This window comes from Lonchura striata, chromosome 15 (assembly GCF_050655825.1).
Source record: "Lonchura striata isolate lonStrDom1 chromosome 15, ASM5065582v1, whole genome shotgun sequence".
NCBI classification, from domain to species: Eukaryota; Metazoa; Chordata; class Aves; order Passeriformes; family Estrildidae; genus Lonchura; species Lonchura striata.
The window spans coordinates 9,838,312-9,859,318 of NC_140717.1; the positions used below are offsets into that span (position 1 = coordinate 9,838,312).

At 42.0% G+C, this 21,007-nt stretch overlaps 1 protein-coding gene across 2 annotated transcripts in view; it reads left to right on the forward strand.

Moving 5' to 3' along the window:
- Positions 1-20,237, forward strand: part of ZDHHC8 (zDHHC palmitoyltransferase 8) — a 106,419-nt gene extending 86,182 nt beyond the window's left edge. The window contains exons 3-11 of one of the 2 annotated variants that reach the window (XM_021544499.4): positions 1,393-1,550; positions 4,633-4,805; positions 5,992-6,094; positions 9,362-9,453; positions 11,077-11,209; positions 12,082-12,199; positions 12,932-13,041; positions 15,917-16,953; positions 18,308-20,237. In XM_021544499.4, coding sequence (XP_021400174.1) covers positions 1,393-1,550; positions 4,633-4,805; positions 5,992-6,094; positions 9,362-9,453; positions 11,077-11,209; positions 12,082-12,199; positions 12,932-13,041; positions 15,917-16,953; positions 18,308-18,479 — 2,096 coding nt within the window. In that variant the 3' untranslated portion in view covers positions 18,480-20,237. The remainder of the gene's footprint in view (positions 1-1,392; positions 1,551-4,632; positions 4,806-5,991; positions 6,095-9,361; positions 9,454-11,076; positions 11,210-12,081; positions 12,200-12,931; positions 13,042-15,916; positions 16,954-18,307) is intronic. The other variant, XM_085593121.1, reaches the window with a different exon arrangement.
- Positions 20,238-21,007: the final 770 nt, after the last annotated feature.

A 21,007-nucleotide genomic window follows, 5' to 3' on the forward strand; every position in this document is an offset into this window, starting at 1 on the left:
GCTGTAAGGAAGCAACCAAAAATCTGTTAGGAAAATAGGAGACTTGGCTGCTCCATGTCAGTGGATCAATGTATGAGAATCTGTGTAGTAAGATACATTCCTTTGTCAATGTATTCTTCTGCTCAGGAAACTAGAAATAAGCACATTACTAGCTATGTTATATGACCTTACAGGTCTGGCAGATAGAACTTGGCCGATGGGGGGAAATGATAAAAGTTGGGCTGCAGAAACCCAGCTTGTTGAAGAGGAGCTTAATCAAACTCCCAGCTCTGTTACTCATTTTTAACTTTTTTTTTTTGATTTGTTGGCTCTCTGAATCTTTCTGGTATGAATCAGTATTGGCTCTGTGAGTGAATTTCTGGTAATACACCAGAATGAATGAGTAGGAAAGGAAGTATCAAGTAACTGAAATTGGGGCTGCTTTGAAAAATCTGATTTACAGTCTAGGCTGAAACTGGCTATGTTTTTTGCTGGCTAATTATACCAACTACAATTGGGATTCAGTATTTTTGATGTGGATCTGTTTTGTACAAACTCTGAATTCTGCAAAAGGAACATGTTTAAATGCATGTAGGTATATATAATGTACAGACTTTTTGTCAGCTTAGTCAGATTTTTTATAAAAGCTTAAATGGTTTGACTGTTCCGGTGTCTTGTTTTCATCTGCCCACATGTATTACACAGCTTGGGCAGGTTTAGAATGGTATTGGAGAACCTACAGACTGTATTTATAGAAGTGCCTAAGGGATTTAGAGTCTGACTCTCTCTAAGAGTCCCACTGACTAGTTATGAAGGAAAATTATAGGGAATGGTGCCAGTACAGCACTCTCCTTCCAAGCACAAACGTTAATCCTGAGAATACTCTTGCAGATAAATACTGTAGCTGAGCCAGATTCCAAGCTCATCTAGGTGAAGGGAGAAATTCCTTCTGAAGTCAATGGAAATTGGATCATGATAGCACATCTAGAGAAGATTTAATATAGAACTGCATGACAGTAATTGATGCTCCTCTGGGACAACATTATCAAATTCCACCTAATTTGGACCCAGTCAACCAATGCCAGCTGCACTATAATGTTTAACCAGGTGTTAAATAGATGTGAACTTCTTAGATTTTCTGCCAGGAGGAAACAAATAAAGATCACGGGAATCTAGAGTAATATTTTTTCTTCCCAGTATATATTTGTCTCTTGTAGTCTGGGGGATTTTTGTGCATTTATTGTTAAATGGGCTCTTTTCTTAAACAGGACAGAAGTGATAAACCATCTGTCCTTTGCATTGTCCCCAGTAAGGGGACTGTGCAATGGCCCTGTGTCCCAGGTACTGACAGGATTAGCTCTTTTCTCCTTGCCCTCTGCTACCTGCACTAACTCTCAGTTTCGCGTTGAGCAGCGGACGAAGATGAGGATAAAGACGACGACTTCCGCGCGCCGCTGTACAAGAACGTGGAGATCAAAGGAATCCAAGTACGGATGAAGTGGTGCGCCACCTGCCACTTCTACCGCCCGCCCCGCTGCTCCCACTGCAGCGTCTGCGACAACTGCGTGGAGGTAACGCTGCTCTGCCGCGGGCTGCGCTCGCCCGGCCGCGGGGAGCGGGCGCTGGGCTGCCCCAGAGTTCCAGATCCCGGGGGCTCACAGCCTCGCTGGACTCGCTGAGCTGTGCCATTCGAAGCACAGCCCTCAGTTCTGTTGTTACAACGACGCTTGTTGTCAGTTCTATCGCCAGTGATGATTAAAATAAACATTTATAATGCTGGCTGCATCTTCCTTGAAGTAGCTAAGGGATTGTGAATATAAAAAAAGGGGTGAATGGGAGCGTTGGTGAAGAGTTCAAGAGAGCAAGAAATTCAGGGTGAACCATTTCAACTTGTCATGTGTGAGCTTAAGGTTCATAATTTAATTTGGAGCAAACTGGTGCCTACATTAATGGACAAGCAGAGAAGCCGCAATGGTGTGTGAGTTCAGGAGAACAAAACTTGGAGCTCAGCAAATGTTCTCCAGTCAATGGGAGGAGCCCATGTGTTTTTCAACACCCCAGCTCACAGCATGAACTCATTCATGTTTCTAATGTTGATTGCTCTGAATTAAGGGGCTTTCTTGATTCTTTTTGCCCTTAGGGTCTTGGTGAGTCACACAGGATTTTAAAAAAATAATCCCTAAACAGTAAGATGTGCTTTTGGGCTATAAGCATCTCCCAGACATGTAGGTACAGAGCACTGTATTCACAGCAGTGTATTGCCAGGGGACTTTTTATTGCTGAGCTAAAAATTCTAAAGATATTTTTGCTGCAAGGTCTATTTTTTTTTTTAACAGAAAGATGAAATCTTAATATGTCTAACATATATTCAGCTGTGCCATTAAAATGAAAGCAATTACTAATCAGAAGGGGAAAAAATACCAGAGTCAGCTGGAATGCTGTATACACTACCTTTGTCCTAATCCTCTTTGCCATGAGCAAGGGAATAGTCCCAAAGAGAGCAGCACAGTTACCAGTGAGAGAAAGGCTGCCTGGATTTATCTTGTGTCAGTCATAGAGCTAAGTTATAGTTATCTGGAAGCAGTGCTGTGCCTAGTAACCATTGATAAATAGGACGAGGCTGCCCTGTTTTGGAAGGCTTGAGAAGGATGTGGGCTTTTAGAAGCCTGAGAGTGAGGAGCTGCCAAGGTCCCTGGGTAGAGGGAAGTAGCCACAGCTATTTATAAGTTGTGACACACAGTTTGTTTAGACTGCTGTGAATTGTTGCACAGAGGTAGATTTTTGGTAGAAAACCTGAATTATACATTACTAGTTTTAAAACATAAATGTTTTCACTAATTCTGTGTTTTGAGGATTGTTTAGATAATGGTAAATTCTCAGTTGTCCCATGGAGTTTCTTTCTTCCTCCTTCCCCAGTGACTTAGCATAAAAATTCATATTCAGGAAATGAAGTTTTCTCAGAAAAAGATTGCTCAAAACTCAGTGGTATAAACACTTGAAGTTTCATGCTGATGTAAGGCCTCCATGGGAGTCAGTTCTGCAGGAGAAATGAAAATGGGAGGGAATCCAAAAGAAACCTCCACATAAAATAGCAGAAGGCAAGGTGACTCTGGCTAGCTCTCCACAAGTTCTATTGATAGTCAAGTAAGTTGAATGTTTCCTACTATTCTGGTGCACAAGTAAAGAGCTCTGCTTGTCATTAAATTATTACTGCTGTGGAGGAATGTAGGCAAAAAGTATTAATGACTCCTGAATCAATAAATCATGGCCTTAAACATGTTTTATTGATTCTTGTGATGCTTATTTCCCACTCAACTGTCATATTCTAGAAGAGCTTTGAGACAGTTAACAGGAGTGACTCTGCTGGCTTTCCATGTAGGATCCATTCAGGGTTGTAGTTCATATGTTTCACTGTCAGTCTAGAATGTACAATAAAAATTAGTTTCCCAAATACAAGACTCCTGAACCAATTTGATAAAAATGAATAAACAGCAAAAGCAGACAACACTTGCAGAAATAAATTAAAACTTAAAGCATGCTATTACCAGAGGGACACAAAAATGAATTTGTGACAAAAATAGTCAGATTTTTGTTTTCTTAATTGAAATGTTTGCAGTGAGTACTTACATAGTTTGATAATCCATAGGTACTTTGGGCACACAGCCAGATTTGCATAACACACAGATGTTATGCCTGCATTTCAGATATGGCCTGAAATTATCTTACTATTTAAGTTGCCCCTGTCATTTTCTAATGTGCTTTGAGAAAGGTCTAATCAATTTTTTTGTATTTTGTAAATTTTTGGTAAATGCATTGTGCAAAACTTAGAAATACAAAACCCCCTGTGTCGTCATTGAACAGTGCTTAAAAATAGCATTGCCACAAAACAAAGAATAAACAGTTCTTTGGTGGCTGCAATGAATGTTTAATATCTGCTCTGAAGAACACAGAGGTAAGAAAGGTGTATTTCTTCCACCTTCATGTCAGGAATAATCCCATTGGAGACAGTGGTTTTACATGCTTACAAAACTGTGCAAAGGGTGTCTGTGCCTTGCCCTCATTATTAATTCTCCTGTTAAAAGGGATCTGACTTTGTGAGGGACTTTGGACTTGTGACTGAGACAAACTGTTAGATTTGGATTCATAACTTAATGAACCTGTGCGTAATTTTGCCTCTGTCTGATCCAACTGTTCTTTTTCTTTGTGACTTGCTTGGTAAAAAGATACTTTTGTGATGTCCATTGTTCAAAGTGGACTCATTCAGTGATGTATAAATACTGAAATGTGGGACAGGGCATTCTGCAGCACTATTGCATCTTCAAAGCATTCTATGTTATAATAACTTCATTGCAATTGACTCATGCTAAGGATGATAAAATATTAGGGCTTCTGCTGCTAGCAGATAAATAGCCTGTCCTTTATGTTTGATATATCCTCTCTTCAAACCCTATAAACACTCAAGTACCTCTCCATTCATGGATAGAGAAACAACTTGGTCCTAAAAAGTCTTATAAAAGACAGTCAAGCATGTTGTAAAGCTGCAGAAGTCGTCTGATGTAATTTCACATGACAGTGGTTCAGATTCATCTCTAAGGCAATGTATTTTCTTTCACTGTTTGGATATTTTTCCCTATCTCTCCCTTTCTTTACAAGGATTTTGACCATCACTGCCCATGGGTCAACAATTGCATAGGACGGAGGAACTACCGCTATTTTTTTCTCTTCTTGCTGTCCTTAAGTACGCACATGGTCGGAGTCTTCACCTTTGGGCTCATCTTCGTACTGAACCACATGGAAAAGCTGGGAGCAGCTCACACCACCATTACGTATCCTTCCTTTTGGCCTTTCCAGACTCAAGCTGGCTGAGGAAAGAATGAATCTGAACAATTGTCCCCCGGGAGGAGGTGGAGCCTCTCCTGATCCCCCACTGCTCTCCTGTAAATGCTCAGTGCAGGTTTTCCTCTGTTCCCATTGTACCTGTGTGAGCATGGATTGCTCCAGAAACTGTAGCTGACCCTTTGTCTTTCTCAATCTTTGTCATGACACCCCCGCAGAAGGATGAGTGCCTCCCTGAATTTTACTTACAACTAGGTGTAGCTCTCAACTGCTGTTTGCTGTATTTAAAACTCTGTTGCTGTGCTTTGGAGCAGAGTATGATCTGGAAGTAGCCCAATCCATGCAAGTGTAACACATGAACTGCTGGCTCTGAGGGATGATACTGCTCTTGATAGGTTAGTGCAGAATATTCTTTACAAGGTAGAAAGGTAGAGCCAGAGTTACTGAGTTCACATTACTTTTTAACCATCTCAAGGGTGAGGACCCAGACTAGGAGCAGATGGACTTAACTTTGAGATTAAATTTAGTTAGACCTGCTAAAGGTGAGGAACACTCTACTCTGCACTCATGAGACCCCACCTGGAGTGCTGTATTAACATCAGAAAGATGTGGAGCTGCTGGAGCAAGTCCAGAGGAGGCCACAGAGATGCTCAGAGAGCTAAAGTCCCTCTGCTCTGGAGACAGGCTGGGAGAGTTGATGTTGTTCAGTCTGGAGAAGAGGAGGTTGTAGGGAGACCTTAGAACTGTTTCCAGTGCCTAAAGGGGCTCCAGAGGAACTGGAGAGGGACTTTGGACAAGGGTCTGGAGTGAAAGGATGAGGGGGAACAGCTTCAAACTGAAAGAGGGCAGATTTAGATGAGATATTAGCATGAAATTCTTCACTATGAGGCACTGGCACAGGTTGCCCAGAGAAGCTGTGGCTGCCCCTGGATCCCTGGAAGTGTCCAAGGCCAGGTTGGACAGGGCTTGGAGCAGCCTTGGATAGTGAAATGTGTCCTGACAACAACAGGGGAGTTGGAACTAGGTGATCTTAAAGATCCCTTCCAACCCAAACCATTCTATGACAATGTGACATTCCCCTGTTGTTTTGGGTTTTTTTCTCCTTTTCCTCTCCCTGTCTTTCACAGATTCTTTTTTCCCTTCACTCATCCCAGTTTCTTTAACTCCTGGACACAGAATGGCTGTCATGTGTGTGGCTGGGTTATTCTTTATCCCAGTCATTGGGCTCACTGGCTTCCATATTGTTCTAGTGGCCCGAGGGCGCACAACGAATGAACAGGTAAGAAGCAATCCTTTCTCCATGTTTGTGGCTAAGGTACTGGGGTGGGAAGGAAAATCAGCAAGTTAACTTGGGTAGAGATAAAGATGGTCCAAATCATACCAGTAATGCTCTTATTGGAGGTTTTGTGAAGATCTAGGAAGGTTGCCTATTATTTTATTTTCAGATTTTTTTTTTTTATACACTGCAGGCAAAGGTTTCCCATTTTTAGCCACAGAGCATCACCCCATGCTTATTTACTATTTAAAATCTACTCATGGCCTTGAAATAGGTTTTATGTGGTAAATACCATCAACCCCAGAACTTCAAACTTTGAATCAGACTGAACAATTCATAAGACTGAGTGAAAGAATGAAAGGAAAATATTCAATCATTTGCCCTCTCTCCTGGTATTTTGAACTCCCCCAGCAAGCCCATAATAGGGTCTGAGTTAGCTCTTTGTCTCTCTTTGTGTCTCTCTCTTGTTCCCATGCATATGAACTCATACACACACACACAGAGTGCTGTTGGACCCTGCTTGCTTAGCTTCTCCAAACCAAGTGCCAGCAATGACATCTTGTGCCAAAAAGCCTGTAAAACTCCAGTTCCCCTGCAGTTATTCAAATGTCCATGACCCACAGTCCCTGTGGTTGATGCCCACCTGCATTCATGTGCACATTAATGGCCTGGTGTGGTATTGATCCCATCGATGCGATGGGATCAATAAGAGGCCTCTGCCACCCCAAGGACGATTTGCAGTTGGCATTCGTCTCAGCCCTCATCCCAAGGCTCATGAACTCTGTGCATTCCAGTGCTTTACCTTTCCACAGCTCCAGCTCCAAAGTGCCCCTCACATCTGAGCTTTTTTCATATTTTTCCCCACCATACTTCTTTTCCCTTGTGGTTTGGGTTTTATTCACATGGGTTTTTGCTGCTCTTTCCCCCATGGGTGCTCTGCAGCTCCCACTGAGCTGTTTTGGCTGTCCTGGGGGCTGATGGCTCCGTGCTGTGGAGCTGTCTGGCTCCTGGGCAGGCTGTGAGTGATGAAAACATCTGTCTGAGGCCAGGCCTTCGCAAACTGAGATGACATTGTCTCCATCCCACAAGAGACAATAAAAACTCCTATCCAGAAGAGTGTGGGAGGTTTACATAAGCAAGGAATCTGAAGTCATCCTGAACAGTTGCCTAACATGGCCTTTGAACAAAGCAAGCTTCCATAGCTGTCATCCTCAAATGCTTTTCTCTGTCCTGCTCAGAATCATCTGCTCTTAATTTTAAAATTAATTTTGGCTATGTATTACATTTGATAGTGCTAACAATAGCTGCATGAAACACAGGGCATTTTGGTCTCATAGCACAAATCGTTATTTACCTTAGGCTTGTCTTTGTGCAGTGATATAAACTCTCCATGAAAATTTTAAACTGAAGAAGAAGGAAAATTTTAACTTTAAAAAATCTAAAGTTTAACTTCACATGTTTTTGGCTGCACTAGAATTTAGAAAGGTTGAGGATTTTTCTGTTATTGAAATAATTATTGGAAAATGTATCCTAGCTTGGTTTAGTTTCCTGAGCTACCAAACCACTTGAGATTTATTACATCTTCCCATGCCATTTTGAAAATTCAATATAATCTGGTCATAATTTCTGCTTAGTCATATGTAGGGGTTATCTGTAACTGAAGGATGGATGTTCCCAGCCCTGAGGTTCTTTTAGAGGAAGCATATCTAAGTAATTAGAGCACCAGACCAGGAGAGATGGATATGAGATCTGCTCCTGGCTTTGCCACTGTTCTAAAACATTCTCTTTTCTCCTGCAGTCTCAGTGTTGATTCTCTTTTCTCACAGTGGTAGTTATCTACTGTCAGCTTTCCAGTTGCAATATGCTCAGCTTATCATGTCCTCTTTTCCCAGTACATTTTATAGACCAGTGGTACAGACATTTTTGGGTTTTTACTGTAAATTTTTGGTATTTATTAATTCTGGAGTTTGTAAGTTCTGAGCATTCATAGTAGGCAGACTGTGACTGAAAAGTGCATAGTGGCTGGGTTTAGATGTTTCTGAGCTTTCTGAATGCCTCTGAAATTCTTTTATGGAATCAAAATAACCCAGAACACAACATCTGTTCATATCCTGGTATTTTTAGTTTCTGACTAGAGTAAATAAATACTCTTCCTTCTTAGACTGCTTTCTAGCAGTGATATTTTAACTACTTTAGAAACCAAACTCATATAATTAGTACTGTAATCTGTGATTTGGAGAAATTTTATTTTCATACTGTGTTTGAGAAAATGGGCACAAAAATATTAAATGCTTTGCCAGCATCTGGCACAAGTCAGTGTGAGCCTAGAATTGAATGCAGATGTGCCAAATGTCCCAGGCCCGTGTTTTCATCAAAAGGTTGCTCTTCCAAATCTCAGAACTTCCAGCCTCTCTTGGCCTCTTAAAGAGCTTTATGTTATATCAACAAGGCAGCATAATATATTGCAGAATTATTTAACCTTTGTTATTTTATGTGCAAGTTATTAAAGTATTTCTGGTACTCTGCAAACTTGTTGCTAGATCAGAACTATGAGCTGATTAAAATGCTTTACTTGCAAACAACAACAGTAATGCTTTTAATGGCAACCACTATTAATCTCCCTGGCTTTATTGGTATTTATCCCCATATGGTGACTTTCGAGTATCTGCCTGTAGAGTACAAACTCTTTATAATGCTTATGAAGCCTTGAATGGATCCCGCCAGTCTAATGAGGCTTGGCTTTTATTAAACCTGCTCATTTACAAGCAAACATTGTAATCGCCAGGGAGTTCCTGGCACCCTCCCACATAAGGCAGTGGTTTGTACTGATTGCTGCTCAGGAGAGAGAGGAAACATTGCTCTCATCCAGCATTTGGGAATGTTGATTTGACTTTTCTGTTGGTTTGGAGGGGACTCGCCAAGGCAGGGGAGGGGAAGTAATGGGAAGGAAAGAGACTAAAACAGGATGTCTGGCTGGGAGCAGACACAAATCCAGTGCAGGAGCAGCATGGAGAGGTGAACACATCACTTTGAAACCCAGTCACATTCAGCAGTGTCCTTTTGGGAAGGATCTTGAGTTAAATGCCTCCTTGATGGAATTAGCTGACAGAGGTGGCGTATTAGAGCTGGAGAGAAAAAGTGCAGTATTCAAAGAAAAATGATCTCTTTGGGAAGGACAGAAGGGTCAGACTTGTTCTTGGCTTTCTGAAGCTTAGATGATGACTTTTAATATAACCAGAGGTTTGAGCACTGTCCTGAACACGTTTCCAGGTGACAGGGAAATTCCGTGGGGGAGTGAATCCTTTTACCCGTGGATGCTGTGGAAACGTGGAACATGTGCTCTGCAGCCCCTTGGCTCCCAGGTAAGAGAAATGCTCTCAGCTGGGAATGAGGGAGCAAGAGTCCCTGATGGGACAGGGAAAGAAATGTGCTTGGCTGGGCTCACAAGCCAGGGATCATTGATGGAATAAGAGGAAAGCAAAGCAAAAACACTCCTGAAGGCTGATATCCTCTGTGATAGCTGCTTCCCTGTTGCATGGCTGTAACTTGTAATTCACCACCCTTGTCCCAGAATTATTTTTGGAATAAGCTTGTCAAATTATGTTGAGCTTACACCCTTATCTTCACCAGCTTGTTTATCCAGTGGATTTCAGTAACAAGGTAAATATCCATATGTTATCATATTGCCCACACTACTTCTTACACTGTACAGGCAATGTCCAGTCTGCTGGGGAAAAGGAAGCAAGCTAAAATCAGCCTTTCTCCTTAAGATTTAATTCTAATTTAAGGCTGCTGTGGTTTTCAATCTCACTGGCACTTTCATTATCATAAAACAGATTATCAAAGAGATCTACATCACGGAACTTGAGATTTTATTTATGGCTTTCTATTTTTGGGGAAATGGATTTATCGTTTCACATTTTGAAATCAGGATCTTAATGCAGTAGATCAGATGGACTATAAATAATTCTGGGTGCTGAGCTGTCCAGCCTGCAAACATTCATAATCATACTACAAGACTTACTTGAGCCTTTTTAGGGTATTGAACAATTCCAGACCCTGACACTCTCATCTGCTTTCTTTTCCCCTTTATTATACAACAAATTAGTCCTAAAGGACTGTTACATGTATTAAAGACATTGGAGTAGTTGCTTCTCAAACCTTCCAAAACATGAAAATCATGTCAAGGTGGATGAGAAGAGCTGGGTATTAAATGCTGTGAGACACTTATGTTAAGAGAGGGGTTGTGAGTGGCATCATCATGGCTATTCACAGAATTATAACAAGCCGAACATTTGTGTTTTGTGAAGGCCTGTTCACATTGTTTTGTGTATTGAAGGTCCCTGAGCCATCACTACTAGAATATCCCAGTCACTACATAAAACAGAGAAAGCTGGTGTGTGTATTGATACTTAGGCATAATACAGTCACTGGCCAATTGCACTTAGAGAATTCTATTCCACTGGACGGAAATTAGATATCTAAAGTCAGCTATTTCCTCTTAGATTTTTTGCTTCCCATAGACTTGGCAGTCTCTTTTACTTCCATTTATTTGAACACTAAACATGCTACAGAAACAAGTCACCATGTGGTAAGTTAGAACTGGCAGCACATCATCTTCTCCATGGTAACTCCTCATGCTGGGTCTTGTCCCCCAGTCACTGACTCCCACCACAGGGCAGCTGTTTCAGGTTAACTGGGATGATGTAGTCAGTCACTTCTGTTGGTGGCAGGCCTCTCTTGCTCTCTTTGTGCTCTTGTCCATTAGCGCTTCAAAAATTGCTGATTTTTAATGCATCCTCTCCTTTCGCTCGCTAATTTTTTTTAATTGCTGCTTAATTATTACATACATTGAAATAAATGGAGGTTCTTACCTACATTCTGACACATTCTTAAACAAACAATAACCTGGAAGTGGGAAGATTTTCAGTCCTTGTTCTCAGGTTACTGTTTATTTTAATGACAACTGTTGCACACTTAATCAGGTACGTGGTTGAGCCCAAGAAAAAGCAAGCTGTGAGTGTGAAGCCTCCTTTCCTGAGACCGGATTTGTCTGAGCGACAGATCACAGTGAAGATCAGCGACAACGGCATCCAAGCCAACCTCAACCGGAGCAAGGTGAGATCTCCAAGCTCTGCTTTTGAAGGGCATGGATTGAGCATTATCAAGCCTGGGAATGAGTCTGTCATGGACAAATCTGTTTGAGATAATGCAGAAACTAGAGTTTGAGTCCTTGTCATATACTTCATCCTCTGTCATACACTTCATCCTCCATTGCAGGTTCAGTAACAGCAGCTTTTTATCCAACAACAGGCAGCTCTAGCATGGAATCCCTCTGGGCTTCTTTTGGAAAAGTTGACTGTTCTTTGCAGTAGTTATTTTCTGTCCCAAGATCTGTCATCTCTTGGTGTTCAAATTAATTTTAATGAACCCTTGTACCACCAGACCAGGTCAGTTGTTCTACTTCAAAGAATGTTCTGAGCTTCCAGGCTGCAGGAAGGCTTGTGGTCCAGGACAAGGAATATTGACTCAGAAGCTGAATTCTCTTCTCTTCTCTTTTCAGTTTCTCCTGGCATGAATAATAGAGAAGAATTTGTTTAGTCCCATTAAAAGTGGTGGATTCAAAGGAAGCCAACTTGCAAGATTTTTGTGGATAGTTACTTCCTTTGTGATAGTTACTTGCTGAGAGCTACCTGGAAAGTTGCTGAAAAATGCTAGAAAGCACTATTGTCTTCTACCACATATTAATTAGCATGATGATTATAGTACTTAGCCTGCCAAGTAGACCAGGATAGTGCATTTAAAATTCTACTGGGTGGTTATGAGAATGCTAATTTTACATGTGACAGTAATTGCCTGCAGTACATGCTAAATCCTGTTTGTCATTATAGGTATAGGTAGTTCTGGTCCTCTGGTACATCCAGCACTCTGCCACACACTGTTATTTAACCAAGCTGCATGTAATGATTGATTTTTTGGATCATTTTCAGTCTAAAATCAGCCTGGAAGGTCTGGAGGATAAGAGTATGGATGTGCAACCATCTCTCCCATCCAAAGGAGATCCAAGCAAGTACTCTGAGCTAAAAGGGCAGCTGGGCACCAGTGAAGGTATAGTTGCATGATCAGTGTTTTATTTTTATTTATAAGAAACTATTTTAGCCTCTTTGAAATGTTTCTTGTATTATTTCAAAACATGGGATCTGGGTGAAGGATTTTTTTCTATTTATATGATTTCCAGACTACGGGAATTAACAGCAGGAAAGGGAAAGAAAAGCCAGCTTGAAGTGGTTTATTCAAGCCTAGGTTGAATTTTTCATGTCAGTTTTGCAGCATGTATAAACTCTTTTAATCTCCTTCTTAAATCAGTTTTTAATTATAAATGGTCTAAGGAATCTAAGGCATCAGAAATATTGGGACAAAATTCTTAGGCATTGCAAACTGAAATATTTAATTTTTAAGAATGTGAACTTTATGCTTTGATACTGTGAATAAACCTTTTTTTTTTCTTTTTTTATTCAGACAGAACTAGTAGCTGAATCCAACCCAAATATTTAGTATTTCAAATTAGGCAAAATTTCTACTCACCAAAACGTGTCACCCCATTCAATATATTGTGTCTTGTTTCTTCTTGTCTGCAGATGGCTGATCTGGCAGCAATGTGCTGTTACTGCCATAGGGACCCCACTGATTTTGGTGAATGCTACACAAAAGTACTGCAAGTTCTATTCTTCCCAGAACAGATCCATTTGCAGAGGATGATGGATGGCAGGAAATTATGGCTGGCAGCTTTCTGTCTACACACATTGTAATAGAAAGTACTTTTTTTTTTTTCTTTTGCAGAAGGTGGCCTCTCACCTAAACTTATCAGCCCTCCCACTCCTGCCATGTACAAATACCGACCAGCTTTCAGCAACAATCCCAAAGTCCACTACCATGCCACGGCCGAGCAGGTGAGCGAGCCCGGGAGTTTCTGCTCCCAGCTAACACCAGGCAGTGTGGAGCTGAGGAGGAATTCACTGCAGGGCTCTACTGAATGCCAGAGTGTAAAAGTAAATAACAAAGCTTGGCACTGTTGTGTGACAGTGTATTATTTTCACTGTGCTCCTTATGGAAACGTGTCTGATTTCACAGCTTCCCCCTGCTGACATGTCTGTCCCACTGCCAGGCGTGCGCTGCTGCTGCTCCGGGATCTCGGCCTGATCCTGGGATGCTGAGAAGTGTCACCTCCCGTTGGCTTCTCCTGGCAGAGGTGCCAGCTCACATTCCCTTCAGAGGGAGCTGGGCATGCTGAGTGCTTCTCTGGATCAGACCCTTTAGCAAACACTCAGTGTACTCACTGATTCCTTAAGATGTCAGCTTGCAACATGGGAAGAACTTTTAAAGCATCCCAAGAGATACTTTAGTGAAAATTAACAGAGGACTCCTCATGTTTGACCTTCCTTGGCACCTATTCAGTGCATTTGGGTTATATGGAAAAAAACACCTTCCTAACTCTTGGCATCATTTTCACCTATCAAGAAAACTGAGATCCAAACAATTAGACAGATTTGCTGTGGAATTTTGACTGTTTTCTCTTTTGCTTAGAAGTTATGAAACTTATTTCTCATGGATTTATTGCAAATATTCCTTGGCCCCCAAGACCTGAAAACAGTATTTGGAAAATTACTGGTCTAACTTGTATATTTGCAATATGTATCTGAGTCTTCATGCACCAGTGGAGACATCCTTAAAAAACACATACCACACACAGTGCAGTTTTCTCAAAATTAATTTCATCAGGTCCTTCAGTATCACCCCTGGAATAACAAGCTTGAGGTGATAGGAAGGAGTATTATGAAAGAAGTAAGGAAAGGAGAATATGGTAGATAAAAACAATTGAATGTAGCAACACTGTAATAAGACAGAATGTTCCTTAAATTGTGAGGAAAGCTTTTCCTGAATCCTTCTCATTTTGAAAAGAAAGACAGTGATAGTGGAATTCCAGCTATGACCAAGTTTAAATTTTAGTCTTGCTAGAGTAATGGTAAATCTTATTCTCTGGATTTGTACACTTAATGAAGAAACGAGTGGCTTATGAAAGGGAACACAAGAACAACAGCATGTTCACTGTATCCAGAAAGTTTAATATCCTATCATTTTCATTTTATCACATGAAAAATGGCTTGACATCCAGTTCAAAATACTCTATTTACAGGCATCATCTAGCAATTTTGAACTGTGGAAGCCACAGCATTCTGAGTCATAATGCCAAAAGTCAGAGAGCCAAGGAAGGGAGGCTTGTTGTTGTTCATTCAGGGCACAGCCAGAGATGCAATATAGATACAGGGCAGTTTCTGATTAGGCCAGGGGACTGGACAGTGCTGTGAAATGATAACACAGAACAGCACCTTCACTCTGAGGGTTGCTGTTTCAATCCTAACCCAAAAGAGTGCTGTTGCTGTTGCTGACTGGTGTGCAAGCTCTGGGGACTTGTTCAGTTTTATAGTAGTCACAACTCTGTAGTAGTCAGCTGGGAGTATCATAAAATGGGGTTGAGCTGATAGGAGGGCATGGATTTGTCTGCCAGGCCTAAGGAGGTACAGAGGGAAAGAGACTGGGCCGTGTGAGGAATGCCATGGTGTCTGTTCTGTATCAGTTCTTCAGCCTGTCAATGTAATTCTGCTTTTGAGCAGTGAAAGCTGCTAGGAAGGAGGCATTGGGACACAAGGAGAAGTAGCACAAATATACTTAAAAGCTACGTCATTGCTCTCATCCTCCTTTACAGGCTGTCACTTGGTCTCTTTTTTCCAGAGAAGGCCAAATTTAGCACCATGCTCTAGAAGAGTGAGCTGTTTTACATATTTCTCTATCTTCTAGCTGAAAGGAAAAAGCTTTTTAAAAACATCCACAATAAAACAGGGGTTTGTCATTCCATTTTTTTTTTCAATAGTTTTCCTTTAAAAGAAACTAAAGAACAAGCTATGCCAGTTGCATTTCTGATTTAATATGTGACTGGTAATAACTCTTTGTTTGCAGAGCTAGTGTAGCCAATTTATTGTGCATTATGGCAAACTCTTCCTTAAAAATAAGAGCGAGAACTATTTGCTTAGCACAGAATAGTATTTTAAGTGAACAGAACTCTGAGCAATTTTCACAGAGTAAAGCAAAGTGAAGTCCTATCTGTTTCCAAAGCACATAAATAAACTATGGGCTTTGTTTCCTTTTCTGATGTGGCCATTTTCTTCTACACAGGCAATAAAAAAGAGAAAAATGCTTCATTTCATTGTTTAAATGGTGGGAAGGAGCCTCTCTGCTTTAATTAAGGTTAAGTGCCTAATTTTGAAGACCTATGACCAGAAATTCAGAATTACTGAATGTTCATAGTGCAGAGTAGAGTGGATAAGAGTGTGCTGGTCCCCAGCATGTTGAAAGCTCAAAGTATTTCTGTCTCAGCACACAAGACCAGACATCCCTCAACTCAAGAGCTATTTGTAGAAAATGTGAAGTGCAGTGCTTTTCCAAGGGCAGTATTATCAGATAACAATCTGATTTACCTTCACAGAGACTTGAGTCTTAGCTTGGGTCTCATTCAATGTTTTCAGTGTCCATGTATTAACTTACTCTTTGCTGTCAATATTATTTAGCACTTACTATGAATAACTCCTCCTTGCTTCTAAGGTGCTAATCTATATGTTGAACAGAAGTCAGGAGATTTTTTTGTAATGAACCTGGGCTGACAGTCAGAGGGAAGACCTTCAGCTCTGTCCTTCCCATGCACTCACTGAGAGAGAAAACCTGTACTTATGTGTCACTGGCTTCTGTTTCTCATATTCACCTCTGTTTTAGATCACCTTGCAGGAGGGACACAGTCAAGGGGCTCTGATAGAAGAGGATGGCAGGAGCCTTGATTACCAGTCCGAACCCAGCTTGGATATTCCCAGCTACCGGAAGAGCTCCCTCCACAAGACCTATCAGTCTTCCCCACTCCAGATAGATTCCTTTGCCATCAATTCACGATCCCTGAGCCTGAAATCTGCTGGCAGGAGAGGGACAGACAAAGTGCCCCTTCATCCAATAAAGTCTGAAGGGGCTGCTTCCACCCCTTACAAAAGCATCTTTTCTCCCAATTCCCTGTCAAACAGAAATGGGAGTCTTTCGTATGACAGTTTGCTGAACCCCATGTCTCCCTCGGGGAGGAAGTGCGTTGCCCATTCTGCTGTCAGCTCTGTCGGGTACCACTCCCCATATTTGTCAGCCAAAATGTGCCACCTCCGGGGCAGCGAGCTGCAGCGCCAGCCACCGCAGAGCTTCAGCCCGGTGCTGGGGAGCCCAGCCCCGCACCAGCGAGACCCCTCCCCAGTGCGCTATGATAACCTTTCCAAGACAATTATGGCATCCATCCAGGAAAGGAAAGAGATGGAAGAGAGGGAGAAGCTCCTCCACTCGCACCCTGACTCGGTGTTTGCAGACTCAGGTGTCTATGACACGCCCAGCTCCTACAGCCTTCAGCAAGTGAGCACGCTCTCGGAAGACCCGCGCAGCATGGCCATGAGATATGGATCCAGGGACAATCTGATGGCTGCCACCAGCTTTAGCACAAGGAACCCTATACTGCAGTCCTCAGTGTCTTCACTCTCAAGTGCAATGACAAGAGCCCCAAGGACTTCCACAACCTCTCTGCAAGCTGATTTAGCCAATAATAATGTGCAGTCCCATCAAGCACTACAGGGCAGGGTGAGCAATGGCTCCTACAAATCCCCAGGCCACCAGGTCCCATCGTCCCCCACAGGGATGCCTAGGTCACCCTCTTACGGAGGCCCGAAGGCTGTGTCATTTGTAAACACTGTGGAAATTACAGAGGTGCAGTCAGTGGGAGCACAGAGGTATGTACTGCCTGAGGGGCTGAGAGCAGTGGGAATCTGCTTGTGAGCAAGGGCTGGAGCTGGAGCTGTGCTGGAGGCACACCCTGATGAGGTGTTTGCTGTGGGCCATGATGGTGGGAGGTTTGTGGGTGCTCTTCAGTTCTGTCACACCCCCACAGCAACCTCATCATGACAAAATGTTTGCACTTCTCCTGTACCTTGAACTGCAGGTGGTCAGTTTTGCTGTGAATTCATAGTGATATGGTGTCATAGCTGGCCTGGAAAATTATTTCCAAGGTGTGAGGCAGATTATTCCTCCCCTTACACACAAAAGGGTGGACCTGTTTTACTTTGCAGCCTGAAGGGAGGCTGACCCAGACATTGCATGGATACAGAGGCAGAGCTGGGATCCTACTTGTGCAACATACCCTGCACTGAGGGAAACAGGCTGAGACCAGTCCTGGTGCTTGGCATTGACAGCTCTGTATTTAGTAGTGTGGAGTGTCCATAGTACAGACCTGCTGGTAAAAGCACAGAGCTTCATGACATTACCTTAAGGCCTTGCTGCTTCCTTCGTTTCTGTGAGAAAGCATGGAGAGAAAGGATTTGCTGTGTCAAAAGCCTCAGTAACTGCTGCCTGAGCAAGATGCTCAGCTGCAGCTTCTGCATGTGCTTCTGTTTTCCTTCTGGAAGCCATGGAGCTTGAAAAATCTGAAGAGGTCATGATCCTGTTCAGGATGCAGTATTTCAGCTTACCTGGGACCTGGAGAGCTGCTCTTCAGAAATGTCTAAGTTTCCTTTGTATCTGGTACTTCCTGTGTTGTGCTGGCCTCTGGTTAAGGTCCCAGTTTTCTCTCTTCTGTTATCCAACAGTTTTGGAAAACTTACTGAAATGTGCGAGAACCATTATTGTAGATCTCCTGAAGTTAAGTGCAAACAAGTTGTTTCAGAGATGAGCAACAAAGTTTTGTGTACCTGGATATTTAACTGTAAAATGTTTTTTTCTGAGAATTTATTTCTGATTTTAAAATACAGTTTGGCTTAAGGTCAGTGGTGAGCAGTGGTAACAGTTAAATTCTCCTGCACCCTACAAATCCCTATGCAATTAGTTTGTAACAACAGAGCATTTAAGCAAGTAATTAAATTAAAACATATTACTCAGGCATGGTCCACTAACCTAATGGCCAAATTAATTCTCTCATTTCAGTGGCTTTTCATGGAATGCACTGGCTTCAACCAGCTTGCTCCCAGGCTTGAATATTTTGCAATGCTGGGAACTCAGGGTGACAGGGGTAATTGTTTATTCTGAATGAAGCCATTCTGCTATCACACTTTGTCACTAATATTACATCTTTTGATATTTCTTTTGATGCAGGGATGACATGCAGTTGAAGACACCTCACAGTAAAATAAATGGACAGCCAAAAGGAATAGCCAGGTTGGGTTCAACATCAAGTTCCCAGGGGACGCCAGTCAGCCCTGCTAGACACTCAAATGTTAAGAAGGTGTCTGGAGTTGGTGGAACAACCTATGAAATTTCAGTGTAAAATAAAATTAATTAGAAACAAAGAGCCATCCACTCAGCCAGCCATGAAGCTAGGAGCACTGTGAAGACTCAAATAACAACAAAGAAGGAGCAGCAGCAGTCGGCCACTCTCCTTTTCTCGTTTTGGGTTTGTTCTGTTTTCATCTTTCTCTTTTGGCCAAAAACCAGCTGCAGCCTTATTCTTGAGGGAATAATAAAATTGTACAGTCTATCAGACTCTTCCTGAACAACAGGCAGGAGCTGGCTATGACTTAAGACCACCACCGAGCAGAATTCCTTCCTGCAAGAGAGCGCTAAAGCCATTGTGCGCGTGTCTGTCCGACCACTCTGTTGTGTACCAGTTGTGCTGTGAAACAGTTCAGTCAGTCCAGGATCAGTCAGTTTTCCCATGCCCCTTCCCAGTTCTTCTGGCCAGCAATGTGTCTGGCAGGAGCCAGAGGACCAACTGCTGTTTTCCTGTTGACATGGAAAGTACGGTTCCTGCGCTGGGCAGGAGCTTCTCCTCGTCCCCCAGGTGCTGCAGCTCAGGTTCCTCCTCCTGGGAAGGAACAAGGCAAGGCCGCTTGGGCTGCAGACATCATGTTTTCTTTAAAAGCCTCCCTGGTCCCAGATGGGGGCAGGAGAAAGGATAGCAACAGCTTCTCCCTGTCTGCCCTTGGCCTCCCTGTGTGTGAAGTTGTGTGTGTGTGTGCGTGTTTGTCTCCTGGAAAAGGACCGCAACACCAGCGAGGATCTGCCACTCTGACCTCCTGCTCCCTCTGGGTTTGAAAGGCTTCTCTGACCCGGAAACAAAACCAAACAGATAAGAAAGGAAATGTTCAGATGGAAACATACTTTAAACAGCCATCAGCTGCTTTCCCTGCACCCTCCTTATCTGTTGGATTTAGGCAATAACAGAGTTTACTGCCTTGCCCTGGTGCCATCAGTATAATCCCGCAGCAAGGTTATCATAAGCTGTCGAATTTACAGTGTGTGTAACTGAGCCAAGCGTGCATCTAAAGGATATAAATTTTCTGTCTGCCTAATTACTAGCACATTCCCTCTGGTCTTCAATACTGTTAGACAAAGGATTTTCAATTTGGGTTTCCTCCCCCAGGGGAACAACTTTTTAAAATAATATCAATCAAATCTGTTTAACATTCTGAGGTTTCTTTTTCCTGTCTTCAGAAAACTACATTTACTTTGTTGGATTTAAAGACAACTTTACCATAAAAAACAAGAAAAGGGTGCATTACTTTTGTCAAAAATATGAGGACTCTAGAAAAACTAATTTTGGGACAAATGGATTTTTATTTCTTGATTCTTTATCTCCTTTTCCTTACCATTCAGTTACCACCTCAGAAGTCAAAAGTACTGAGATCTGGACCAATGCTAACTAGATCATGTGTGCAATTAAGAATATCCTGAACGACTGTTGCCAAAGTCACTAAAAATTATTATTTATCGTTGAGCAGTCAGCATACAAGACCTCGACTTTCCACCTGGTACTCTTGGTGAATAGTTTTGATTAGAGATCTAAATCCATCATTTTTCAAGATATTCATTTCAAGGGGTTAAATCCTTTTCAGTCCTTGACTATAATGGAAAGCTCTCCAGGTATTTGGTAGCAATTCAGAATGTGTTCATAATATCTTACTTTCATGTATGTTGAGGTTAATTATTCCAGAAGGCAAATATTGACCTTAATTTTGCCTGGTTAAAATTTATATTTTGATTTGATGAATCTTGACATCTGCTGCAATACATGGTTATTATGTCCCTTGTATATCACATTATTTTTTGGAGACAAAGGTTGAAGAGAACATAAGAAAGTTAATCATCTCTCTGTGTAACGCTCTATGTTGCCTGAAGGAAGAAACGTGGAAAGCAATGCATCTGCAATAGGCTAAAGTTTTGAGAGAGTGAAGTAGAAATCAGTGTGCATTTTATTGCCTTGGTGACATTTTAAATGCCTGGTGTAGGGATATTGCAGAGCAGAGAAGCAATAGTCTTGCTGTGCAGATTTGCTCAGTGGCACAGAGAACGTTGTCTTTAGTTGGAGGCACCATGGTACCAGAAGGATGCTGGCAAACTGGATCAGGTACTGATGGAGCAACATATATTAAAGAACTGGCTGGGCTGGCTAATGAGAAGATTTAAAGGGCTAAAACATGCCACTGGCTAAGCAATGAAGTGAAAATTGAGTATCATAATTTTACAAATATGTTACTTAAAAGTTGTAAAACCAAAGGTAAATCCAAGGGTTGTCACTGGTAACCAATGGTCTACATTTAGAATGGGGCAGAACAGATGGAGAGGAAGGGGCAGTGAATAGTCTTCCAAGTAGAGTTTTGGTCAAACTGTTTAGGACAGTCACACTGTATTTGGACAAGTCATTAAAACATTTCTGTGAGAGGTGAGTCTGTAGGGACAAGGGGTAGAACAGATGGCCTTACAGATTTCTTTAATCTTTAACTGTTATTAATCTGCAGTCTACCCTGATGTTAACTCCTCAGGAAGATGCAGTACTTCTTTAAGGACTGGAATTCA